The sequence below is a fragment of the Lethenteron reissneri genome, chromosome 35 (assembly GCF_015708825.2).
Source record: "Lethenteron reissneri isolate LAM-NWPU_2019-01 chromosome 35, ASM1570882v1, whole genome shotgun sequence".
Lineage (NCBI taxonomy): Eukaryota > Metazoa > Chordata > Hyperoartia > Petromyzontiformes > Petromyzontidae > Lethenteron > Lethenteron reissneri.
In genome coordinates this window covers 92,351-120,341 of record NC_083813.1, presented here as the reverse complement: position 1 = coordinate 120,341, position 27,991 = coordinate 92,351, and the positions used below count along the sequence as shown (strand labels likewise).

General features: G+C 44.6%; 1 protein-coding gene across 1 annotated transcript; it reads left to right on the top strand.

The window, feature by feature from the left end:
* Positions 1-682: 682 nt before the first annotated feature.
* On the top strand, positions 683-26,255 carry OSGEP (O-sialoglycoprotein endopeptidase). Its single transcript, XM_061565502.1, has 10 exons — positions 683-804; positions 1,928-2,103; positions 8,219-8,314; positions 9,302-9,351; positions 11,269-11,344; positions 12,284-12,349; positions 14,897-14,987; positions 15,758-15,833; positions 20,209-20,307; positions 26,107-26,255. Exons 2-10 carry the CDS (start codon positions 1,936-1,938, stop codon positions 26,144-26,146), a joined length of 762 nt encoding a protein of 253 aa, XP_061421486.1. The 5' UTR covers positions 683-804; positions 1,928-1,935; the 3' UTR covers positions 26,147-26,255.
* The last annotated feature ends 1,736 nt before the right edge of the window (positions 26,256-27,991 follow it).

Below are 27,991 nucleotides of genomic sequence, written 5' to 3'. Positions count from 1 at the left end.
TGATCTCACCTACTTGGGAGTCAGTCTGTGTATTACACACACACATATAGCCAAACGAATGCAAGAAGCATCTGGGTTCGATACCCGACTCGGGCACCTTTCTGCGTGGACTTTGTATGTTCCCCCCATGTTCTGCATGGGGTTCTTACGGGTTCTCCGGTTTCCGCCCATAGCTTAAAAACCACACACAATGTAACCGGTATTGGCCAAACATCATAATGCTGAAATATTACTTTACCTGAAAATTACTCAGAAACCTCTGCCTCTCCTGTGAAAACTTGGCAGGACCTTCCTTAAAAAAAGTCTTGAGACTCAGTGAAGCTTCCTCTGTAAATAACCAGAAATAAAGAATGATTGAATATATTTGTTGTAGCTGCTATCTCCAAATTTAAGCTAACTTTTGTATTATGTAGTTTTTTTCATCAAACTAAGACCCATATCTAAGAGAGAGGATGCTTGAGGGGGTGTTTGCCTCTCCATATCTGGTAGTTTGGCAGTGTCAAGCAAGTCTGACTGCTGATGAGACGCTTCATGTGAAAACCGTTTCAGAGTTTTGCTTGTGTTGAAACAATGCTGCTGAAATGATTCACTGCCGGAAGGCCGTGTGGGATGTGTAAAATAGTACTATGTTGAGGGATGGATAAGTCAAGGATAAGGCGTTTTTATTGTGTGCTATTGGAGCAGGGTTTCTACCGCGGGACACAGCTAAGCACCACCAGGAGCGAGTGTTGGAGATCTTGCAGAAGGCTCTGGATGAGGCAGGGATTGCACCACACGAGATTGACTGTGTTGCATACACAAAAGGTGAGTGTAGGAATTATTGTGTTGGCAAGATCGTTTTGAATGATTGTCCCTGTGCAAAGAAAAATCTTTAAAAGTAGAATTGTTAAACAACGACCGGAAAACTGGTAATCGTCATAATCGTTTAATGGTTTAAAAATGTAGGAAGCGGTAACCGATGATTCCAGTGGGGTGTGGGTAATGGGTGCACCGATTGGCACACGTGGACGTGCAAACAGCACGGTGGCACTAGTATGCACACGGCCCCTGTGGTTTGCAAGTGCAGAGTGCTACTATCACACTTAAATAAATTTACATTTATAGGAAAAAAAAATCTGTTTTATTTTCACTTACCTTGATGCTGGCTTGCTTGTCAGAAGGGGCACAATGAGTCACCACAATTGCACACACACACAGGGGGCAACCTCGCACACACACTCACCAACAACAACGATCCCCTGTATATCCTTAACAGACTGTTGGGGCAAATGGTGTTAGCGAGCACCTATGAAGGCTGGCACGGCACACGAGGGCGTGGGTGGCCAACAACACGCCCGGCTGCTTTGTCTTTCCAATAGTGATGTTTGCACACCACACCAGGTACTCATTTGAGGCTGAGTCGACCTAAGGGAGGCCCATGACCAGTTTAGATAATCACCACTGGTGTTGGTTGTGAGCGGGAATCGAACTCGGGTCTTCGGGTTCATCGTGCAGCGTGTTTACCACTACACTACTTTTATACCCACACACTCACTTTCACACACACACGTGCACGTGCCAGTACACACGCACAAACACTCACTCCCAGCGCAAGGCTGACTCATCACATCTCACAGAGGATCGCGTTTTAAGTCAATGTAAAAAATATATATATAAATAATTTTAGCTTGATTGTACGTCGGGTGTAAATCGAGGACTGCCTGTAATTATTCAGCATTGGGATGTTTGGCCAGTACCACAACTACATTGTGTGTGTGGGTTTACCTATGGAAGGAAACAAGAGAAGCCACGCAGAGGAAATCCATGGAGAACAGGGGGAGAAAATGCATTGCCGCTGCGCCACCACCCTGCTACCCAGTGTGGTGCTTTTTGAAGCAAATGTGTGGATGCCAGCGATGTCCGCTCCCAACGTGTACCTCGTGTGCAGGCCCCGGGATGGGCGCCCCGCTGGTGTCCGTGGCCCTGGTGGCACGCACTGTGGCCCAGCTGTGGAGCAAGCCTCTGGTGGGAGTGAACCACTGCATTGGCCACATTGAGATGGGGCGGCTCATCACTGGAGCGCACAACCCGATAGTGCTGTACGTCAGCGGAGGCAACACACAGGTGAGGGTGGGCGAGTGGTCTGTGGTGTCTTCGAGGTGCTTGTTTGATAATTATAATGGGTGGAAGGAGATGCGACCGGTAACAAACATCCCCATCAAAGTTACCATCGGTAAGAGTGAACACGTTTCTTGAATTGAGTAAAGTTACAAGAGCTTGGGAACATTTATGATGGTAGGGAATTTGAAAGTGAAGCAGTGCGAGGGAAGAAGCTAAAGGAGAAGTGTTGTGACCTGCAGTGTGATGATTGAGTGGGTGGGTTGTTGAGTGGGTGCTTGGGTGAATGAGAGTGGGTGTGTTGTTTTGACCTGCAATGTGGTAGTTGAACACAGTATGAATGAGATTCAATTCTGTTAAATAGACACTCAATATGAGTGGAGAAATCAACGAGTGAACTTCACACCAAAAGTAACCATGGTAGTTACGAAAGAAGAGTGATAAGGAGGCAACTGACTGCCAGTGAGCATGGTTAGAGAGTAATGGAGACTTTGACGCCTGTATGCAATCTACACCAGGGGTCAACAACCTACACATCTGGAGCCACATGGGGCTCATTAAGGACTGCTTCATGACGTTATTTATTAAGGACCACCATCTTGTATTCACATGGACCTCCCCTAGGTCGACTCAGCCTCAAACGAGTAAGTGGTGTGGTATATCAACATCGCCACTGGGGAAACAAAGGCGGCCGGCCGTGGTGAATCCAAGTCCCGGGCGAAGCCGGGTAGTAAAGCTAGTATTTCATAAATCTTGTGTTCGGTAACTTCGGTTATTTACCTTTCTGTTTCGGTCTTGGTCGAAAGTGTAGTTAAACTTTCGGTTTCGGCTTTGGTTTTGGTCGAAAGTGACGTTAAACTTTCGGTTTCGGTTTCAGCCGAAAGATAATTTTTTACTTTCGGTCTGGTTTCAGTTTTGGCCGAAACCAGAAATTCAGTTTCGGTCGGCCTCTAGTTTGCGGCTCTTGAAATATTACGTTTTTTACCAAATAAAATAATGGCTCTTCTTGTTATTTTGGTTGCTGACCCCTGGTCTAAGCGCTACATGAAGAGTGTCTGCCAAGGACGCCTGCTGGAGGTTGTTATGTCGACGTCAATTTATTATTATACTCTTAGTTCTTTCGGAAAAGTCACGTAGGTAAAAAAAATGAAATGAAAATTAATAAAAATAAAACAATAAAATCACGACGTTTCGGAGGCAACACAAGTCTCCGTCATCAGGTGGGACCGTCACAGCCAGATTTTCTGCATCAAGTGAGGCAGGGATTCAAGATGCAAGCCCTTAAATACAAGTTAAGAGGGAGGAGAGGGGGGGAGGAGCTTATCAGAATGTGGTAGCCAATGAATGGAACGTATCGGGAGGGGGGGGGGCTAAAAGAGGGCGCGAGGTACTCGTGGGCGTCCTCGGCGTGGACGTGTTTGTGCGCAAGTCACTGGATGTACATGATAGAAAAGAACCGGAAATGCCCATGTTTGTACCAGTGTTGGCTGACAATAAAGAGAGTACTGTTAAACGCTGGGGATGTTAACACTCGGTAAAGTAAAATAGTGCATGTCAGATAAGATGGTCCAAAAAATGTGTAGTTAAATCTTTTTTGCATGGTTGATAACATCTTTCCAATGATTACTAAGTTTGTACCCATCATCACGATTGAAATTATGTCTGTGTTTGTATATCTGAATGGCTTCGTGTACAAACCTTTGATGGTAGCCAGAGGGTTTGCAGAGCACCTTAGTCTCGGAAAAAAACAATATCATGAGAGCCCACCGCGTTGTAGCAATGATCGGCAACGGTAGAAGACTCAATTTTGCCGTGTTTCCGATTTGAAACACTGCAAAATTGAGTCCGCTCCCAACACTGGAAAATTGAGTCTTCCGCCGTTGCCGATCATTGCTACAACGCGGTGGGCTCTCATGATATTGTTTTAACCGAGACTAAGGTGCTCTGCAAACCCTCTGGCTACCATCAAAGGTTTGTACACGAAGCCATTCAGATATACAAATACAGACATAATTTCAATCGTGATGATGGGTACAAACTTAGTAATCATTGGAAAGATGTTATCAACCATGCAAAAAAGATTTAACTACACATTTTTTGGACCATCTTATCTGACAGGCACTATTTTACTTTACCGAGTGTTAACACCCCCAGCGTTTAACAGTACTCTCTTTATTGTCAGCCAACACTGGTGTAGTAAATATATGGAGGCTTGACGACAGGATCGGAGGCACACTTATTTATTACACCAACACAGTTATTACAGGTCACTGGGCTACAGGGATTTCTCGACAGCTAACCCCTCTAACCTATACCAATTCCTCCACTACGGAACTAGGGGAGGCTATCTGTCCCAGCTTGGTTAAGCTGGGATCCCGGCTCCCTGAGTCACCAGACCAGCTTCGTCTGGGCTCTCGGGGCCACGCCACCGGCTTGCCCTGGTCGGCCCTTATAAGGACAGCGAGCCAGGGGAGCTCTGGGGCCTACACTAGCAGGTCTTCCGTCTTCTCTGGTTAAAGCTGAGTCCCGACCTCGAGCCCTCGAGCTCATCACCTTTTATAGGACTCCCCCCGAGGGGGGGCCCGTGGGGGACGCACATTCGGACGTCGGTGCGAGCGCCACCCTTGTGTACGGCCGTAACCCCGCCCATTGTGTTTGTTGGCCATCCGTGGCCATGCATAATCACACCTCAACATTCGTAGCCATGCGCAATTACACCTCTACACTGGTATAAACATGGGCATTTCCGTTTCTTTTCTATCATGTACATCCACAGTGACTTGCGCACAAACACGTCCATGCCGAGGACGCCCACGAGTACCTCACGCCCTCTTTTAGCCTCGCCCCCCCCTCTCCCGATACGTTCCATTCATTGGCTACCACATTCTGATAAGCTCCTCCCCCCCTCTCCTCCCCCTTAACTTGTATTTAAGGGCTTGCATCTTGAATCCCTGCCTCACTTGATGCAGCAAATCTGGCTGTGACGGTCCCACCTGAGACTTGTGTTGCCTCCGAAACGTCGTGATTTTATTGTTTTATTTTATTAATTTTAATTTAATTTTTTTACCTACGTGACTTTTCCGAAAGAACTAAGAGTATGAATCCTTGCAGTCACGAAAGCTTAAAATCTAGAATTAATTTATTATTATTTCACTTGTTTACTCGGGAAAGTGTCACTGAGTCTCAAGACTTTTTCTAGAGGGTCCCGCAAGTTTTTGCAGTTGGGGTTGATGCTCCCGCTGTGTGTAATCCCAATTGAGTTATTTTCAGGTGATTTTTCAGCTTCGGGATGCTTGGCCAATACCGTTAAAGTGGCTTTTAGTTTATGAGAGGTAATCGGAGAACCCGGAGAAAACCCATGCACAGGGGTCGACAATAAAAATTTTAAAAACTCAATATTTCTATAGCCCAGGGGTCGGCAACCTGCGGCTCCGGAGCCGCATGCGGCTCTTTTGAACCTTGACCGCGGCTCCGGGGCGGATGCTAGCGAGGGGAGGAGGCGCACTGTGACACCTGCTCTGGCGTTGCCGCTGCTGACAGGTCGCCGCTCCGCTCCACACTGCCCGCCCGGTGACAGGCAATAACGTTGCCGTTGCTAGGTAACGCAAAACATGGCTGCCTCCATCAGCTCCGCTCCTCATGGACAGAATCATTCGCATTCTCTACTGACGAGACTGGTTTACCAGTATGCTTAATATGTGGTGAGAAATTTGCAAACAACAAAACGTCGAATATTGCAAGACATTTCCAGAATAAACAAACAGCCTTTGCTGAAAAATATCCAGATGGAGATGAGAAATGAAAAGCCATTGCAGAACTTATGAGGAAGGTTAATGTGAGCAAAAATAATTTCAAGAAGTGGGTGAAGACTGAAAATTCCACAACATATGCTAGTTTTGTGGCCGCTCAGGAAATAGTCAAGCACGGGAAGCCCTTCACAGATGGAGAATATATAAAAGAAGCATTCATTAATATTTCGGGAACGTCTATACATGGACTTCAAAAACAAGAATGAAATTGTGCAGAAAATCAAAGACATGCCTCTCTCTGCGAAGACTGTCAAAGACAGAACCCTAAAAATGGCAGAAAACATTAGCAAACAGCAAATTCAAGACATTAATTCAGCTGTGGTGTACTCCATCGCCTGTGATGAGTCCAAAGATAAAGGTGATATTGAACAAATAGCGCTGTTCTGCCGATATGTGAACTCTTTTGGGCCACAGGAAGAACTGATTGAGCTGATACCACTAAAAGACCAAACAAGGGGTGAGGATATCTGTAAGGCTGTCCTGGACTTTTTAAGTGCTAAAAAAATAAACACCAACCACCTGGTCTCAGTGGCTACTGATGGGGCACCGAGCATGAGAGGAGCACAGAAGGGCTTTGTGGCTCTACTGCAGAAGGCGCTGGGTAGAACGCTGCTGTCATTTCATTGCATCCTGCACCAAGAGGCATTGTGTGCTCAAACATTTCCCCCGGAATGCACAAAAGTGATGGATGTGGTCATTCAGATTGTTAATAAGATAATGGCAAAGGGTTTAAACCACCGCCAGTTCCGTTTACTATTGGATGAGGTGGAAAGCATATATTCTGACCTCCTGCTCCACAACAAGGTCCGGTGGCTGTCCAGAGGCGAGGTGCTAAAACGCTTTGTCACATGTTTGGAAGAAGTAAAAACCTTCCTGGGCAGCAAAGAGCTCACCTTTGCTGAGCTGGAACAGCCAGAGTGGCTGGAAAAATTACATTTTATGGTAGACATGACAGCACATCTAAACACGCTAAATACAACCCTTCAGGGGAAAGGAGGCACAGCCCTGCACATGCTGGAGGAGGTTTTGGCATTCGAGCGCAAGTTAACAGTGTTTGTCAAAGATTTACAGAGAGGTACACTGTCTCACTTTCCCTCTTTGAGAGAGTTCAAACAAAGTCATGATACGATAAATTTGGAATATTTCAAGTCTGCAATCACCACAATGCAAAGTTCGTTTGGGAAACGATTCTGTGAGTTCAGAGAGGAAAAAACGACATTATCCTTCCCTGTCACTCCCCTGGCGATCGATCCATCCCTATTGAATATGACTGCATTTGCAGGTGTAAGTCAACCTGATCTTGAGATGGAACTGGCCGATATAGCCGACAAAGATATATGGGTGTCCAAGTTCAAATGCTTGACCGCTACTCTTGAGGATGTTTCCCGTCAGAAGGCCATTCTGGCTCAGAATCATAAATGGAGTGATATTGAAAACCTTCCCAAACAGGACAAACTTGTATTCGAAACATGGAATGCCATCCCCAACACTTATATAAACATGAAAAAGTATGCATTTGGAGTCCTGTCGATCTTCGGCTCCACATATGTATGTGAGCAGGTCTTCTCCAACATGAACTATATTAAAAACAAACATCGATCACGCCTCACAGATGACAGCTTGCAAGCCTGTGTGAAAATGAAGGTGACGTCTTACAGCCCTGATGTGCAGACATTGTGCACTGAGGTTCAGGAGCAAAAATCCCATTAACCAGGTAATTTAGCTATTAATTTGCAAAAATATATTTTACATTGTTAAGTGAAAAAGTCATTTTTTTATTCAGATTGACAGCTGACTGCACGATCCTGTATATAGCAATAAGGTAAGAAACAATATATGCAGTGTTATATTTGTTTTAAATGTCGCAATGGTTTTGCGGCTCCCAGTTTATTTTTTCCTTCGGAAACGGGTCCAAGTGGCTCTTTATGTCTTAAAGGTTGCAGACCCCTGCTATAGCCGCAATTCATGTGAATATAGTCACGAAGTGGTCCGTAAAGGGTCGCATGCAGCTCCGGAGCTGCAGGTTTCCGACCCCTTCCCACGCAGAGCAGGAGGAGAACACAAACTCCATGCAGAAAGGTGCCTGAGTCTGGAATGGAATCCAAGCCCCTGGAGCTATGAGGTGGTGCGAGTGTCACGACCACACTGTCACCCCGCTGCCCAGGCAGTTGACGATAGGGGTTATGCTAAACTGAGCGGCAGAGGCCAACGCTTCATAGGAAAAATAGTTCTCATATGAAGATTAAAATATTGTCATGCAAGTCACATTGTTATCTGGCAGTGAAACAGGTTGACAGTGACGCACTTTGCAGGTGATTGCTTACTCTCAGAGGAGGTACCGCATTTTTGGGGAAACCATCGACATCGCGGTGGGAAATTGCTTGGACAGATTTGCTCGGGTACTCAAGGTAAGCTCTGACATCCTTTTTTTATCTGACACATGCAAGGATGAGTTTTACAAAGCAACTCAGTGGCCTGTTATGAAATTAAATATACAATCGTAATACAGCTTTCATAAAATCTAGTTAAATATTGCAAAGTAATAACAATAGAAAATGTTTGTGAATGAGAAAATTTGGAGCTCATATTTACGTGGGCCTCCGTGTTATTGCTGTTTAAAGTAATGGACTCTGTATGAATAGTGCAATGTCTTTAAAATTACTCACACCGACATGTAGTAACAAGTCACCTGCTTACACTTTATTACTCCTGTTCACGCGCAAGTTGTAGGCACTCCTATATCTATCTTTGCGGTCACATACACTTGACTTCTCCCCGCTCTCACCTATTCTGCACCTCACCTATCCTGCACTCAGCAACTCTGCACACAGCAATTCCACACTCAGCGGCTCTGCACACAGCAACTCCGCACTCAGTGGCTCTGCACACAGCAGCTCTTAGAACTCTGCATCTCCACCGCTGCCCTCACCTACGTTGCCTCATACCCGCTCACCCGTCTGTCCCGGGTGGGGGGTTCAGCCAACACCTGCCCGGCGACGGCGTGAGGGTTGAGGCTTTGTTGACGGCTTGAGCGGCAGCGGCGAGATGTCTTCACTCTTGGTTCCCGGGCAACTCAACTCCGCTCACGCACACTCCCGCTTATATCCCCCTGCTCATTCCGAGTCCTCACGTGCTTCCCCTTAACCGCTGCATGCCCGGCGCCTGGTGTCCTCATTAATCCCTTATCATCACCCCCCATCTCCCATGACCCCGACGCCAACCTCCGGCTTCAACGTTCCCATCTGTTCGACCTCGTTTGCACCCGCTTCTCCCCTTAATTACTGTCGCTTTGTCGGTGCAAACCTCATGTTGCAACGTGCACACCTGTTTGCCTTCAGTTGCACCAGCTTAACTGCGCACAAAAAAAAAATATGATTGTTTTGTTTGTCTCTTAGATATCCAATGATCCAAGCCCTGGATACAACATTGAGCAAATGGCAAAGAGGTATGACAAATGCAGCATTTTGTAATTTGGCAATGCAATAACACCAATGTTCTTGCATGTGTAAGGACAGTACGGGGTGATGTAGGGACAGTACGGTTCCCCATGGCCATGGTTACTAATTAACGTAACGGGAACAGACAGGGTCACGTTAAGGTAATGTGGGACCTAAGCAATGTTGGACCTAAGCAATGGCGGAGCCAGGATTTTCAGGTAGGGGTGGCAACCCCTCCAGCAATGAAAAATAGAAGTTGTTAGTAAGGACATGTCCCTTGCTTTTTATTTGACGCGTGTGCAGCAATGGTGCAGCCATCGATCGAGGGTCGAATTCGAACCGCGTTGTGTGATCGGCATCGCGCTCGCCGAAGGTGTTTGCCTTCAGGGAAGTCGTGTCCTGTATACGCAACTACGCACAATTCTGTGAGTCACTTATAACTGCTTTGCCGTTACTTATTGCCAATTATTGACACAGGCTATTGTTCTATCATCTCATAGAGTCCCTGGCACGTAATAATATGCTACACAGTGGCAGTGGGGGTCGCAAAATGCCGATTTATCTCCATATATACAAACGGCAAAGTTGTGAATATGTGTGTCTGTTCAAAATGTTTAGCGTACTTCCCGACATGCAACAAACTGGAAATTTGCCAAGTGGGTACTTTCCAGACTGTACACCATGCAAAAATTATAAAAATATACTTGTTTTTTTTTTGGGGGGGGGAGCTTAATAATGCATATATTTTTTGCATGGCAAGTGAGCTGTAACGTCAAATCTGCCATGTGACCCGCGCATGTGGAAGCGTAACGCATTGTAGTGTAGTGGTTAGTGTGCTGCGCTACGAACCCGGCGACCCACGTTCGATTCCCGCTCACGGCCACCACCGGTGACGATTATTTTAACCGGTCCTGGGTCTCCCCTAGGTCGACTCAGCCTCAAACGAGTAACTGGTGTGGTGTGTGAACATCGCCACTGGGGAAACAAAGGTGGCCGGGCGTGGTGCTGTCACTCACCCCCTCGTTACTAATAAACCCCAATGATCCGATCGAAATTAGGGATTTCGATCGGATCATTGGGAGGGCACGTGCCACCCCACCCCCCTCACTGGCTCTGCCAGTGGACCTAAGTGGTTGCTAATAATGAGTGATGCGACAAGCGTTGACAGGGTCGCGTGAGGGGAAGCATGGGACCGAACGGTCGTAAATTGTAATAAGGGCAGAGACAGACAGGGCCAGGTGCGTTGAGAGAGGGTTCGGTAATAGGGGCGTGGCTGGGTCGTGAGGGGGATAAGATCTGGCGCGAACCGGGGCGCTTGGCTGCTGGTGTGGGGGAATTGCCGTCGCCGTTGTCACCTTGGAGCGGGTCGTCTTCATCATCCTGGAGTAGACACCTTGTAGTCTTGGAAGGCTAGAGCTATGTTGTCTCAGAATAGAGCTATCTAAGTTACCCAAGTGTATATAGTCACTCGTAGTTACTCGTTAAGTTATAAGTGAGTCGGCGGACTTTATTAATAATAAATATACATATAACGGAACAAGACGATGTCTCTGAGAGCTACATTACGCATGCAACAAGCTGACTTTGTATTGGAATCCTTGTTGATGTTGAATGTAAAAAAAACGTCAAAATGATTTCCTGCTGAAATGAGCACCAATGTGGCACTCATCTCCTATTTACAGCCCTGAGCAAGTAGTGAAAATTCCACATTTATACGACGGGAGAGTCTATCCGTAAGATAACCACTGTTGACTACCCCGCAAAATCGTACTCATTGTATTGATCGAGGAGGGAGGGGTGATGGACTAGGTCATCCACCAGCCATGATTTGAACTCGCATCCTCCCCATGGTGAAGCCCCTGGCTCCAACGCCGATGCTGATGTTGCCAGCCGGTCGTGTGTGGCGTGCGCTGTGCCTGACCCAGAGGGAGCTTCGTGGAGTTGCCGTACACTGTCAAGGGCATGGACGTCTCCTTCTCAGGGATCCTCTCCTACATCGAGGTGAGCGCATAACAGCAGCCTAGACCTATAGGTTTCATTACACTGATTAGAATGGATTCTTATCGTATTCGCGGCGAGCCCAGGGGTCAGCAACCTGCTGCTCCGGAGCCGCATGTGGCTCTTTAAGGACTGCTTCATGACGTTATTTATTAAAGATCACCGTCTCGTATTCACATGCATTGCGGCTCTTGAAATATAGAGGGTTTTTTTTACCGAATTTGAAAAAAAATTATCTTGTAATTTTTATTGCCGACCCCTGGACTAGCAGGACATTTTAGTGAGCCGGATCAGGGCTCCCCCCTCCTACTCCAGCTAGTCGGAGTTTTACTCTGCTTATCTTCTCCAAAATAATGCTCACCATTGCTGTGTTAATAGATATTATTTAGCGCCGGTCATTTCGATGCAACGATCCATTTGGTGCCTACTAGTGAGATTTCATTGTGGTGTATCTACGGTATCTATCCTCTTGGTCTTGTTCCCTCCTTTGACTCTTATGCCATCGCCAGTCTTGACCATCGGCCATCATCCCGTCATGTGATATGTCCTTCCCAAGCCCATTTACCTCTCCTATCGATCAACACGATGTATGTATGTTAAACTTCTTTCACACCGTACGTAGCCAACCGTCTTAATCAGAGGCGCGGGGGAAGGACAACAAACTAAACAGAAAAGGCAGTTCTAAAGCAATGACTTTCAATTTATATGATTTAAAAGTGCGTAGCTCCAGTGGCTTCCTAACATCAGAAGTAAGAGCGTTCCAGACGGCCCCAGCATCACATACATACGGGAACAGTGGGTTGCACGTCAGCTGTGCATCAGTCGTGGCATCTGGCCCAGGCAAGAGGTGCGAGTGTGGCTGGGTGGCCTCCCCAGCACGGTTCGCGGGGAGCTCTCACCACGTGACGTTGGGCATGTGTGGTCTGTGCATGCGGCACGCAGGAGGCAGCGCAGAGAATGCTGGCGAGCGGCGAATGCACTGCAGAGGATCTATGTTTCTCACTGCAGGTATGAAATTTGGGGCTACGTCATGTTCTATTTTATCTTGACTTAAAGCTTTCGTGACTGCAGGAATTCATATTCTTTGGGTCTTTCGGTAAAGCCACGTAGATAGAAAAATAATAAAAATATCACGACGTTTCGATCGCAACACAACCAATCGTCATCAGGTGAAAAAATATAGTGGGAGAGCTGCTGAGGCAGGATGTTATAAAGATTTGAGATGGGTGCCAGCTAAATGCAAAGATAACCTTATTTCCAAGTTCAACCTCCTTTCCAAGAAGAAGCCAGATCCACACATTAAAAAGTTAGACGGTGACAAGATTGTTATCAATCAGAGTAACAGCCCAATTTCCGACAGCGTAAAATCGGTTCTAGCTAAACGGTTGAATTTCGCAGTCACCCCTAAACATCCCAGTTGATGGTATCATTGCCCAGGTTGATGTAGCCCTTAATGGTTTGGGATACATTCTTGCAGATGTGGCAAGATCGGAAATCACTGCAATCCTCAAAAACGCTAAGACACAGCAACATCAGCAAGGATGAGCGCTTTGAGCTTTCCAACTAAAAAAGAGAGATGACATAGTCATCCTCTCAGCCGACAAGGGCAATGCCACTGTAATCATGGACAAAACCACATACAATAACTCAGGACCTACTTAATGATGGCAGCTATACCAAAATCAATAGAGATCCTACCAACCACCTGGTTACGAAAACCAACAATATCATCACTGATTCGACATCTTTAATTGAACCAACCTAGCGGCTTTCCTTAAAACCTTCTGCTGCTAGACACACCCAGATTTTATGGCTTACCAAAAGTCCATAAAGAAGGTACACCACTCCGTCCTATCGTCTCGACCATTGACTCACCCACCTAGAAACTGGCCTGATTTCTGAGACCTTACAACCATTCACTGGTAAGACCACCTCATCTGTACTTAACTCAGCTCACTTGGTATCTTTAATTAAGGACATCTCACTGTCTCCAGATGATCTGCTTGTCAGTTTCGATGTAGTATCTTTGTTTACCAAAGTTCCTGTGCCTGACACCATTGCAATAATTGAAGATTTGGTCCAACAAGGACTGAATGCTGATGTACCGGCCCTGGTTAGACACTGCCTCACCAATACTTACTTCACCCGGAATGGAACATTCTACAAACACGTTGAAGGTACCCCAATGGGTTCTCCGTTATCTTCAGTTGTAGCCAATGTTTTCATGGAAAATTTTGAAACAGATGCCATTCAGGCATCCACCCTACATCCTTCCTTGTGGAAGAGAGACATAGATGACACGTTTGTCATCTGGCCACATGGCCTACCAGCTCTGGGTCAATTCTTCAACCACATTAATTCCATACACCCAGCCATCAAATTCACCATGGAGGTGGAAAAGGATGGCAAGTTACCATTCTTAGATGTTTTAATCGAAAAGAGACCAGATGGCTCAATGGGACACTCTGTCTACAGGAAAGCCACCCATACAGATGCCTAACCTAAAACCTGACTCCCATCACCATCGATCCCAGAATAATTCCCTCATCAAAACTCTACACCATAGAGCTCGTTGTATTTTACCAGCAAAACGTCGTACTCAAAAATTGTAAATGTTGTGTATTCACTCTTGAACACACCGGTGGGCTAAAGTAGTGAACTATTTGTCTTTTGTCAACGTGACACTTTTTTACTGATTGGCCATGTCAGGTGGTGGAGGGCTACGACACATTTATAAATAACGTGATCTAACCCAAAAACGTTTATTATGAATAATATTGGTCGTGAAAGCCTACGTGTTAAAATGTCTTTACATTAACAGGCTAAATGTCTCACTAACGCAGCCAACGTTGCTCGTTTTCCTCGATGTGGCGGTGGTTTTCGTTTTTCTTACGTTGACATGCTAATCTCTCACAATACAATGGCCACCTCCACAGCTTCGTCGTCCTGGAGGTAGCTCAGCTCTCCGATCTTACATTGACATGCAAATTTCATCTCTAGCCCCACCCACTTCGCTTATGACCCTTGGGCTACAAACCTTTATAACATCCTGCCTCAGCAGCTCTCCCGCTATATTTTTTCACATGATTACGATTGCTTGTGTTGCGATCGAAACGTCGTGATATTTTTTATAGTTTTTCTATCTATGTGGCTTTACCAAAAGACCCAAAGAATATAGTATTGTATTTTGTTATAATCCCAGACCATGTGTAATTGCTATTGTAAGTCATGTGGAGTTGACTTGTAACTAATACGTTCATATTTGAATGAGAACTTCAAAAACTGGTTGTTAGATTTTGCATAATATCTGAAATACAAGTGTTTTTACATCCATAACTCAGAATAGTTGCACTTGGGTGGCAGGGTGGCACAGTGGTGACACATTTGCCTCAGCAAGAAGTTCCTGGGTTCGAGTCCTGTGTGGAGTTTGTATATTCTCCCCCTGTTCTGCTACGATTTCCTCCGGGTTCTCCAGTCTCCTTCGTGTTGAGTGTGTCTCTGATGCGTGCGCTGCAGGAGATCTTGTTGAGTGTGTGTGTGACGCGCGTGCTGTAGGAAACCGTGTTTGCGATGCTGGTGGAGATCACGGAGCGTGCCATGGCACACTGTGGAGTCAGGGAGGTGCTCATCGTGGGCGGAGTTGGGTGTAAGAATCAGCAACCCTCCACACCGGGCCCCTGCGTGTGTGTGCAGGGCTGTTCACTTCATATGCGACGCACCGGGCAGCGGGCTCGAGCAGCAGCATGAGAAAAATGAACCGGCGGGTGACTGGGTGGGCGCCAGGGTGGCGCTGTGCTCACATTGAGAAACATGAATTGAGATTATTTAGATTATTTTGCGCTATAAATGTCCAAATTATGGGTCACTTTGTTGAGCGATCATTTGTGGCCAAGTCGCTTCTGAAAAAAACAAGTTAATACCTCAGTCGGCTTTGCCTGGTAGGACGGGGATGGTTTAGTTGCATTTGTATGTGTTTGGGTGATTTGTTTACCGTATACATTACACTCCTATAGTGTTTTTGGTATTGTTTGTTGTTGTAACGTTCTGACCCGCCCCTACTGGACATCTGTGAAAAAGAGATTTATAGCTCATCGGATTCCTCCAGTATAAATCGTCTGTTAACTTGGTGTGGGAACCATCCATTAAGGTCACATGCCCCATGAATGCCATGCATAATATACGCTCATATAGTCTGTTTTTCATTGTTAAAGTGACTAAATGTGTGCTATTAAATTCAGATTAATTCTCTCATAAAACATGTATTGTACAGAAGAGCATGATTTATCAATTTCGTACAACTTGTGAAATTTACCGCGTATCTGCTTCACTGAAGGTTGTCGCTCTCCTGACTCCGCGCCGTCGTGTGGCATCTTTGAGGATAACTCGCCAGACGGTGGCTCTCACCCATGTGCACAGGCAACCTGCGTCTGCAGGAGATGATGGAGGTGATGTGCAAGGAGAGAGGAGCAAAGCTCTTCGCTACTGATGAGAGGTGAGCTACAGCAGTGCTTCGGAACCATAGAGCTTATGTCCAGTTCGGTGGCTGCACATTTGTTTTAGAGTTTGCCAGTGCACCCGGTTGCTGACAATGGACGTGGAGATTTCAAGGGATGTTGCCTTTTATTTTTAAACTCCAAATCTGTACACGAGAAGCATTGCACGGGGCCTCTCGCTCCACGTTAGGCACAAAGCGTGCGCCCGTGATCCATCAGCACGGAGGGCAGGCTGTTGCCCGCGCAGGATCGGCGGGGCCTCGCTGTTCCGCTTCTTGCCCACGTTACCGTCCACATTGGCGAGGGGTGTACAGGTATCCCTCGGGTTACGCACGTTTGGTTTACAAAATTTCGCGTTCACCCAATTGACAAATTGTCGACGCTTTTCGATGAACGAAATAAAATTTCCGCCTGAACGGAATTTCACTCCGGCCACGCGCCGGGAGATCTTCAAACAAGAAGCACCACCCGGGAAGCTGCCTCATCCATCCGCGACAGCGTCAAGGTGTCCCTACAGTGCAACAGTAGTAATGCCTCTATATCACCTTTCCAGGAATTCCAAAATGAAAATCTTTTGGTGAGATCCCTAAAAAGATAAATATAACCTTTAATTAATTATTAGTCAATCGTTCAATATTTGATCTTTATTACTTTTAAATAGTGAAAAGTGACATTGGTGTATATATTAATGGGAAAAGTCATTCCAATTTACGAAATTGCATTTTTCGCGTTTTTCGAAGCATGTATCCCTTTTGTAAATGGAGGAGTACCTGTAATTAATTACATCCAGATGTGGATTCTTAATGAGGGCGGCTTCTCTCAGACTCCTACCACACACCCCGTGCCACACCGCTCGTAGCACAGGTGAGAGATGACCAGGCACGAGGTTGCCAAAATTATTGAGAACAGCAAAGTGCCAAAAACAAATATTAACTTCAGTGAAGCAAAAGCCTTGAGAGAATTGAGAGCAAATAAAGATATCCAAATTATTGCTGCTGATAAGGGCCGATCGACTGTTGTGATGCCCCGTGAGGACTATGATAATAAAATCTAAGATTTACTCTATGAAGTTACCTACCTTAAAATTAAACGAGACACAACCAGCACCTTGGAACGTCTGATCAAACCAAGGGCATCAAAACCACCAAAATTTTATGGGCTACCAAACATTCACAAACCAGATGTCCCATTAAGACCCATAGTTAGTACAATAGGCTCTGCCACGTACAAATTAGCACAATATGTAACGAAACAAATACAGCTCTACATCGGAAGGACCTCTTTGTTCATCAAAAACTCTGAACATCTCGTAAATATAATTAAAAATATTAAGCTTAATCCTGATGATATTCTCGTAAGTGTTGATGTGACCTCTCTGTTCACGAGGGTTCCAGTCAACGAGTCAATTAAATTACTCAACTCTGGTAACGAACAACGGTTCAGCCAAAGATATCCCAAAACTAGCTGAACACTGTCTAAAGAACACTTACTTCTTGTGGCAAGGTGACATCTATAAACAAAAGGAATGAGCAGCAATAGGCTCTCCTTTGTCTCCTGTGATAGCGAATTTGTACATGGAAGATTTTTAAACAAACGCAAAAGCTTCAAGCACACTAAAACGATCTGCTTGGTTTAGATATGTGGATGACACATTGATGGTCTGGCCACACGGCAAAGATACACTGAACGCATTTCTAAATCATCTCAACTCACAAAACCCATCCATCCAGTTCACCATGGAAGTGGAAGCTGACAGAACTCTACCATTTCTGGATATTCTGCTCGGACGGGGTAGAAATGGTAAAATAACACGGTGTTTACCGAGAGAAAATGCATACTGACGCCTATCTGAATGCAGAGTTACACCATAAATCTGCTCTTATCAAGACGCTCATTCATCAAGCTAAGAAAGTGTCAGATGGTGACAATCTGAGAAGTGAAATTCAACATGTTAAAATGGCGCTGCAAATGAACAGTTACAATGATGCACAAATCAACAGGGCATTGAATACCAAAACCAAATCAAATAACAAGAGCATTGAAACGCCCAAGTAATGATCAAAATATCGTACATTGCGGGAGTAACTGATAAACTAGCCAGATGTTTTGAAAAACAAAACATCCGAGTCAGATTTGGCACAGTACATAAAATACAGATATTAATATCTAGTACAAAAGATGTATTACCGAAGCTATCAACAGAAGGTGTGTGCAGGATTAACTGCACGTGTGGTAAATGTTATGTTGGGCAAACAGGACGAATGATCAGCACAAGACTAAAAGAACATAGACATATTCAATTCTCCCAAATGCAACTGTCAGCAGTAGCAGAAGATGTGTGCCAACAAAAGCACCCAATTGATGTTGAAGTTTTGTACAAAACTAGCTACTACTGGCCAAGACTAATTAGATAATCTATCGAAACTGAAAAAAATAAAAAAAGCTTTAACCGTTCAGTTAGCTACCGTCTTAGTGCTGCGTGGAAGCGAATCATCAAATAATACATTATTTAAATGCATTCCGACAAAGGGCAGCGCACTTCAATAGGGATTACCGTTGGTAGGGCTATTTTTATAAACACAATAGACAGGAAGGACTCGTTCAAAGGGCTCGCATAATACACATGCATAATGTACGTTGCCTCAGTAATCCCCCCCCCCCATCATTGTGCAAGAGCGAAGAAGGGTGGTCAACACATCTACGCCTCTATATAAGGAACGAAACAGACTTCTCCACAAATCTGGCTGTCGCCTGATGAAGCTAGTTGTAATTACTGGTGAAACGTCGTACTCAATTTGTAAATGTTGTGGCTTGGCTCTCCAACACGAGTGACGAATTGGCATGTTCTGTTTACGTGACAACCCTTACTAGTTGGCTGTGTCGGGTGGTGGCGGGTTTTAATGACACATTTATATATTTACGCGATCTAACCCAAAACACCTCTTATGGATATTGGTCGTGAAAACCTACGTGTTAAACTGACAGGTGAGAGAGATTAAATGAAACGTTTCCATGTGAATCAAAACTGAAGGGAGCTGCTGCTTTGTTACAGAAAACAAAAAATGTCAACGTTTCAGGCAGTGGCCCTTCATCAGAGCTTAGAGGATATGGGCAGTAAGGCAAGCTCCCATGCAGTTGCAAATCGCACTGTACGCGATGGGGCTCTCAGACAACTGATACATTTTACCAACCATCTTCTTGGTTCTTTCGGTAAAGTCACGTAGAAGGGAAGTAATAAAATAATAAAAATAAAACAATAAAATAATTCTCACACAAACATTAGTGACTGGAGGAATCTATACTCTTTCATTCTTTCGGTAAAGACACGTAGGTCAAAATAATAATAGATCACGATGTTTCGATTGCTTGCATTGTGATCGAAACGTCGTGATCTATTATTTTTTCTACCGACATGACTTTACCGAATGAACCAAAGAGTATAGTTAATGAGCAGTTTTAACTTCACATTAATGGGGTTTAAGTATCTGATGTTTTACTTAATTTAAATCTATTCTTTCCACGTTTTTGATTTGGGATTCATCACTATCACCTGAGAGAGAGCTTTGTAGACAAAAGAGAGGCAGTGGCTGAGATCTTTGAATTATCACGTACATTTCTTCCACGGTCCTCACAATGTAAGTGCAGATATATTCAGGAATTGGTTGCACACCACTGCCAATACAGTTGTATTACAATTGCAGTGTGTGCAGCAGTACATAATTTATAACGCAGTGCTTCGTAATGAGAACAAGAGATAAACCATTTGTACCAAGACCCTGCTTTGTTAGATTGTGTGGGGAGATGTAGTGTAAGCAGTGCACTGTGCTATGAACCCGGCGACCCAAGTTCGATATCCGCTCACGGCCAACACCAGTGACGATTATCTGAACCGGTCCTGGGCTCCCCTAGGTTCACTCAGCCTCAAATGAGTACCTGGTGCAGTGTGTAAACATTGCCACGGGAGACGCATGATGCTGGCCACCCACCTACTCGTGTACCGTACCGGCCTTCACAGGTGCTAACAGCACTTGCCCCAACAGTCTTGTTAAGGTTAAACGGGGGATCTTTGTGCACGAGGGGAGTGATGGTGCAGTTTAAGCGTACTGTGGTATGAACCTGGAGACCTAAATTCAATTCCCACACAGACAACACGGGTAATGGATCTGAACCAGCCCTCGGTCGACTCATCCTCAAATGAGTACCACGTGTGGTGTGTAAACATCAGCATTGGGAAAAAAAGGCGGCCTGGCGTGGTGCTGGCCACCGACCCCGTGTGCGTGCCGGCCTGTGTAGGTGCACGCCGACTGCATTTGCCCCAAACGGCCTATTAAAAGCTATCCGGGGGATTTTTGTGTGCACACATTTGTGTTTCAGGTTCTGCATCGACAACGGAGCGATGATAGCTCAGGCTGGTTGGGAGATGTTCCGATCAGGCCTCACAACAGAGATCAAAGACTCATGGATAACGCAACGGTAACGTAATTCATTGAGCTGCATTTAGAGTATTTGGCGGCTATACATTTCCACTGCTGTTTGGTTATTTCGGTAAAGTCACGTAGTTAGAAATAAATAAAACAAATTACGACGTTTCGATCGCAAAACAAGCGACCTTCATCAGGTGGCACCGATACAGCAGGAGAACCGCTGACATAGAAAGAGCTGCTGACAACAAGAGTTTATAAAGGGTTGTGGTGGGCCCAACCCAAGGGTAAGTGGGCGGAGCTAGAGAAGGAAGAAGGGGGGGCAAGGGGGGGGGGTGAGAGGGGGGTGGGCGCAGGTGATCGGCGGAAGGCAGAGAGAAGCTGTGCCTGTGGGGCCAATGTAGGAAATTAGCATGTAAATGTAAAGAACCTTGTAGATAACATGACTGCTTCTTCTGCTGCAACAATGTCCTCCAAATGTAAGGTTAACCTTATTGCTAAATTCAATAACTTGTCAAAAAAGAAACCAGATCTACACATTAAAAAGCTAGATGTTAACAAGACTGTTATCAATCAGAGTAGCAGCACAATCTCCAATAGGCTAAAATCGGTACTAGCTCGAGGGCTGAATTTTGCTGTCACCCCCAAATACATCCTAGTGTATGATATAATTGCCCAGGTAGATGTAGCCCTCAAAAGTTTGGGACACATCCCGACAGACGTGGCAAGTTTTAAAATTGCCACCAACCTTAAAAATGCTAAGAAACCCATTAGTAACATCAGCAATGACGAGCGCTCTGAACTCGCCAATTTGAAAAAGAGAGATGACATAGTCATCCTCTCAGCTGACAAGGGCACTGCTCCTGTCATCATGGATAAAACCACATACAACAACAAAATCCAGGACCTTCTTAATTATGTCAGTTACACCAAAATCAAGAAAGATCCTACCAACTGGCTGGCTACAAAAAACAACAATATCACCAATTCGACTTCTCTAATCCAATGAAACAAGCAGCTCTCCCTTAAACCTTCTGCTGCTAGACCACCTAGATTCTATGGTCTTCCAAAAATCCATAAAGAATTCACCTACCTACAAACTGGTCCGATTTCCGTCTGAGACCTTGCTTCCATTCACGGGCAAGACTTCCTCAGCAGTACTTAATTCAGCTCACTTGGTCTAATCAAGGACATCTCACTGTCTCCAGACGATTTGCTTGTCAGCTTTGATGTAGTCTCTCTGTTCACCAAGGTTCCTGTACCTGACACCTTAGCAATCAATGAAGACTTGGTCCAACATGGACTGATTCCTGATGTACCAACTTTGGTGAGACACTGCCTTACCAATACTTACTTCACCTGGAATGGCACTTTCTACAAACAAAATGAAGGTACCCCCATGGGTTCTCCCTTATCACCAGTAGTAGCGAATGTTTTCATGGAGAAATTTGAAACAGATGCCATCCAGACATCCAACCTACGTCCTTCCTTGTGGAAGATATACGTAGATGACATTTTCGTCATTTGGCTACATGGCCTGTCAGCACTGAACAAATGTCTCAACCACATCAATTCCATACACCCATCCATCAAATTCACCATGGAAGTGGAGAATAATGGTAAGCTACCATTCCTGGATGTTTTGATTGAAAAAAGACCTGATGGCTCTTTGGGACATTCTGTCTACAGGAAAGCCACCCACATGGATTCCTATCTAAAGCCTCATTCCCACCACCATCCGGCTCAGAAGAATTCCCTCATCAAAACACTACACCATAGGGCCCACTGCATCTCCGACCAACACCACCTAGCCAGTGAACTGGAACACATACACCAAGCCCTCAAGATGAATGGATACTCGGACCGCTCTTCACAAAGCTGTTTCTCCAACCATGGAGAGACAACTGCCAGAGAATCCAATCAAAACCATCACTCCACCATACATAGCAGGTGTTACCAAAAAGATTTCCAAAATCTTAAACAAACACAAGATCCAGGTCTGATTCAATACAGTAAACAAAATCCGTGATCTAATCCCATTTGTGAAGGAGGTCATTCCTGCCATGCAATACCCTGGAGTCTACAAACTGAGTTGTACCTGCGGCAGCAGTTACATTGGGGAAACGAAATGACATGTCTCGGACCGTGTTTGCGAACACAAGGCAGATTTGAAACATGGCAGAACCAATACCTCTGCCATAGCTGACCATTGTTATAATGCTGTGGGCTCGCATGATATTGTTTTTTCTGAGACCAAGGTGCTCTGAAAACCGCCGGGCTACCTTCAAATATTTGTGCATGAAGCCATCCAGATATATAAACACAGAGATAAATTTCAACCGGGAAGATGGGTACAAGCTGAGCAATCATTGGAAGGACGTTATTAACCAGGACGGAATTCGCTGTAATACTTCCATCCTGCCTGGCGTTTTGTAATTTCTCACATTAACAGGGCGACCTTCCCCATCCTCATCCTGTTTACATACTAATTTACATTTACATGCTAATTTCTCACATTGGCCTCACAGGCACAGCGTCTCTGTCTTCCACAGGCACAGCTTCTCTCTGCCTTCCGCCGATAACCTGCACCCACCCCCCTCTCACCCTCCCCCCCCCTTGCCCCCCCCCTTTCTTCCTTCTCTAGCTCCGCCCACTTACCCTTGGGTTGGGCCCACCACAACCTTTTATAAACTCTTATTGTCAGCAGCTCTCTCTCCTGTGTCAGCGGTTGTCCTGCTGTATCGGTGCCACCTGATGAAGGTCGCTTGTGTTGCGATCGAAACGTCGTGATTTGTTTTATTTCTACCTACGTGACTTTACCGAAAGAACCAAAGAGTATGGATTCCTGCAGTCATGAAAGTTTCAAATCATCATTTCCTCTTCGTTTGAGCTATCATTTATGGGCAGGTCGCTTCTGACAAATAGCGATAGCTAAGTAGGTCCTACTTAGTAACATAGTTAATTGTGACAGTTTTAATCAAAATACCTATAATTACTTATAAATAACATTTTTTTTTTTTACCAATTATGAATCCTGGTATTAGTTAAAAAAAAGAGTTTTAGTTAAATTACTGATCTTTTAACTATGATACAAAATATCTTCTTCTTTAGCGCTGCCTAACGACGTGTGCGACTTCACGATGATATTGGTCCCGGTCTAGCACGGCGTGTAGAGTTTGTGCTGTTGTTAATTGTAGCCATGTTTTGATGTTACTGAGCCATGTCGTTTTTGGCCGTCCTGGTCGTTTTTTCCCTTCGATTTTTCCTTCCAGGATTTGCTTTAATAGCTGGTATTTGGGGTCGTTTCGGGCAATGTGGCCTAGGTAGTAACACTTCCTGCTAATGATGGTCTTCAGCAGTTGCCTGTCAGTGCCCATATCTTGCATAACTTGTGTATTGGTGGTTTTGGCTGTCCATGGGATTTTCAGCATTCTTCAATACAGCCACATCTCGAAAGCTTCGAGCCTTTTTGTTGCTGTTGTTGTCAGTGTCCACGTCTCTACTCCGTACAGCAAAATTGACCAGATGTAGCATTTCAGTGTGCGCAGTTTCAGTGATGTACTCAAGTTGCGGTCTGCAAGGAGTGTTTTCCATTTAATAAATGCTTGCCTTGCTTGTTCAATTCTGCTCTTGATTTCGACTTCATGGTTCAACTGATCGTCAATGATTACACCAAGGTATTTAAATCGGTGTACTTGTTCCAATTTTTCGCTGCCCAGCTTGATTGTTATTTCGCTTGTAGTTCGGCTGACCTTCATAACCTTTGTTTTCTTTTTATTAATTCGTAAGCCCCATATCTGACTCTCTGTGGCAACCTCGTCCAAGATTTGTTGTAGGTCTTGTTCTGAATCGGCCAGCAGTGCAGTGTCGTCGGCATACCTGATGTTGTTGATGTATTGTCCATTGACTTTAATACCAATGTTTTTATCTGCTAGTGTTCGATCAAAAATCTGCTCCGAGTAGATGTTGAAAAGACTGGGTGAAAGTGGGCAGCCCTGTCGTACACCTTTTTGTATTGGTGTTGGGTCTGTCAATTCGTTGTCATATCGGAGTTGGGCTGTTTGCTTCCAATAAAGAGCAATGATGAAGTTGATGTCGTTTTTATCTAGTCCCAGTTGTTTTAATAGAGCTGCTAGTCGGTCGTGGTCGACTGAGTCAAAGGCTTTCTTGTAATCTATGAAGCAGATGTACACTTCTTTCTGATGTTCGTAGCATCGCTGTAGTAGTATCTGTAGACAGAAGATTGCTTCTCTTGTGCCTAGTCCTTTACAGAAGCCAAACTGTGTGTTCTTCAATGCATTTTCGCATGTGGAGCGTATGCGATGTTGGATCACCTTCAGGAAGACTTTCAGCACGTGGCTCATCAAGCTTATCAGTCTGTAGTCCTCGCATTTCCGGCTTGTTGCTTTCTTTGGTATGGCCACAAAGATGGATTGTAGCCAGTCGGATGGAATTTTATTGCCATTGTATATTTGATTGTACCAATTAGTCAGTTGTCGTATGTTGTTGCTGTCTAATAGTTTGAGCAATTCTACATGGATTGTGTCGGGCCCGCACGCTTTGCCTGACTTAGCTGTTTTGATTGCATGTTCTACTTCTGATGTTAAAATGTGTAGAGCGTCTTTCGACATCTGTTGGTCTTTTTCTGCAGGTGTTCTCGCGGGCGCCATAGAGCTTGTGTATATAGTTTGTCCAGGTGTCCATTTTTTCTTGTTTATTTAGGATTGGTTGGTTGTTGTCCGCATACAAGGTAGCTGTTGGGGCTGGTCTGTAGATGTTACCAGCTTCTTTGAGCTTCTTGTGCAGAGTAAAATTGTCATGTTTTTAATTAGTTCTTCAATCTCGGCGCATTGTTCTTCCATCCACTTTTCTTTTGCCTGTCGGATTGCTTCTCTGATCTTCTGTTGCATTTGTTTGTACTTCTCCAAGTCGTTATTTTTGTACATTCTTCGTTTGCTCATTAAATCGAGAATATAATGTGTCATCCATCGTTGTTTCTTTTTCGGTGGCTGATATCCCAGCATGACTTATGTTGTTTCTGTGATGCATTGTTTGAACGAGCGCCAGTACTCTTGAACATCTGCTGTTTCTGTTGTTATTGAGCGGATGCTATCGTTGAGATGTTGCTGTACTTGTCTTTTATCGGCGCTGTTCTTCAGTTTCTCCAGGTCTGCTCGTCTCGTCTTTGTACATTGTATTGATCGCAATTTGAGTCTTATTGTAGCTGTTACTGGGTTATGATCTGACGATATATCGGCTCCAGGGTAGGTTTTTGCTGTAATCACACTGGACTTAAACCTGATGTTAATTAGGATATAATCGATTTGGTTCCTGACGATGTTGTTTAAACACAGTCGCTGAACCCAGGCCCAAAATGTCGAGGCAAGCAATAAAATAGGACTAATCAAAGGTGTCATAACGCCACATTTCTTGAATTGAGCAAGGTTTCGATTTAAAGCTTTCGTTACTGCAGGGATTCATATTCTTGGTTCTTTCGGTAAAGTCACGTAGAAGGGAAAGAGACGATGGGAGAGAATTTCCAAAAGCCGAGCAGTGTGAGGGAAGAAGCAGAAAGTGTGACGTGAGAACACGCTGCACCTCCGATGAGCACGGTTGGCTATGTACTGTGCAAAAGTAGTTAATCATACACTACACTATTCCGCACCTCCGATTAGCATGGTTGATGTACGGTGTGAAAGAGATTTAACATACGTACATATATGCTGGAACATTTCAGCTGATTCACTCTTTCGTTCCTCATTTGTACAAATCTCTACTGGGAAACGCAGCGCGCTGCCTGTGTAGTCAACGTTGTTGCCGGTCTCTTCCTCTTTTTTGTTGTGCTCCACAGATTCCGTACGGACGACATGGAGGTGACTTGGAGGGATTAATTGAAGCAGAGAGTACACAATTCCTGTTGTTCACCGAAGTTGGCGAACCACCCGATATATTATCTTGTATATCTTTGTTTTCATGAAATAAACTGTAATATTCCATCAACTTTATTGCAGTTAAAGGTTTGGTTGAGTACTTGACAATAAGATAATAGATTTGAAGCTTTCGTGACTGCAGGAATTACTCTTTGGTTCTTTCGGTAAAGTCACGTATAAAGAAAATAAATTTAATAATAGAATACGACTTTTCGATTGCAACACAAGCAACCATCATCAGGTAAGAATGAATGAGAAAACAAACATGGTAAACTGAGAAATATAATGCAATACAACACAGCTAACACAACAGTCAACACCCTACCTGGTTGATTACGTTCTTCCAAAGATTGCTAAATTTGAGAGACAAAACACAGACACGGAGACACATAGACACACAAGCAGAGAGGGACACACTTAGACAAACAGAAAGACAACACCTCAGTGTCGAAGCCCTAAATATAGAGAGGGGGGTGGGGCAGAGAGAGAGGGGGAGTGGGATTGGAGTAGAGAACAATGAGAGAGTTGTGTGAAATTCCTGCCCATAGCGGCCGGAGGAGAGACAATGGACTTATACACAAACAAGCACAGCAAAATGTAGAGAGAGAAATAGGAAGTTTGAGAAAACAAATGTAAAAATTAGGAAGTGTAATGCAATGCAACACAAGAGTCTGTTAACACAGGTAACGCATAGCCTGGTTAATTACATTCTTCCAAAGATTGCTAAATTAGAAGTTGCATTGCATTACACGTCTAATTTTACTACATTTGTTTTATTTCGATTTAAAGCTTTCGTGACTGCAGGGATTCATCTTCTTGGTTCTTTCGGTAAAGTCACATTCAGACACTGTCTTTCCGACAGACCTGTTCTTCACCTGAGGACGGCTGCTTGCGTTGTGGCCGAAATGTCATGAGAATTATTTAATGTTTTATTTTTATTATTGTATTATTTCCCTTCTACGTGACATTACATTTGTTTTCTCAAACTTCCTATTTCTGTCTCTAAATTTTGCCACGCTTGTTTGTTTATAAGTCCATTGTCTCTCCTCCGGCCGCTATGGGCAGGAATTCCACACAACTCTCTCATTGTTCTCTACCCCAATCCCCCCCCCCCCTCTCTCTCGATTTAAGGCCTCGACACAGAGGCGTTGTCTTTCTGTTTGTCTAAGTGTGTCTCTCTGCGTCTTTCTCTGCCTATGTGTCTCCGTGTCCGTGTTCTTTCTCAAATTTAGCAATCTTTGGAAGAACGTAATCAACCAGGTAGGGTGTTGACTTGTATTAGCCGACTCTGTGTTGTATTGCATTATATTTCTCAGTGTACCATGTTTGTTTTCTCATTCATTCTTACCTGATGGTTGCTTGTGTTGCAATCGAAACGTCGTATTCTATAAAAAAAAAAATTGCAAGTGACTTTACCGAAAGAACCAAAGAGTAAGAAAATAATAGTTATACAGTGCTTCAGAGAGCACGGTGGTGTTACACTGTATGGAACAATATTAAAGTTTGGTTTGCAACTGGGATTAAACCAGGGGCATTGGCCTCTCTGTCACCTGCCAGTGCACGTGATGTTGGTACTTTTGTTGCTGTTGGTTTATGGTGATAATTGTATTAGTGGTTACTAGTGATGATAGCAGTGATAGATTTGGTGGTAGTGTTTGATGTGGTGTTGATGCAGGAATGTGCCAGTAGGAGTAGTGGATGTAGTTGACATGTTGAAAGTTGTGGTGGCGATGGTGGTATGAAAGTGGCTGCCACGGATCTAGTGGTGGTGGAATTATTTTGAATCTGGGAGGCAAGAGAGCATCA

Bases quoted from the DNA above. Each gene is read 5' to 3' on its own strand.
- OSGEP (XM_061565502.1), top strand. From the start codon at position 1,936: ATGGGCGCCCCGCTGGTGTCCGTGGCCCTGGTGGCACGCACTGTGGCC. The intron at 9,352-11,268 runs GTATGACAAATG...TGCCTGACCCAG, and splicing joins ATTGAGCAAATGGCAAAGAG to AGGGAGCTTCGTGGAGTTGC. The intron at 14,988-15,757 runs GTAAGAATCAGC...CCATGTGCACAG, and splicing joins CATCGTGGGCGGAGTTGGGT to GCAACCTGCGTCTGCAGGAG.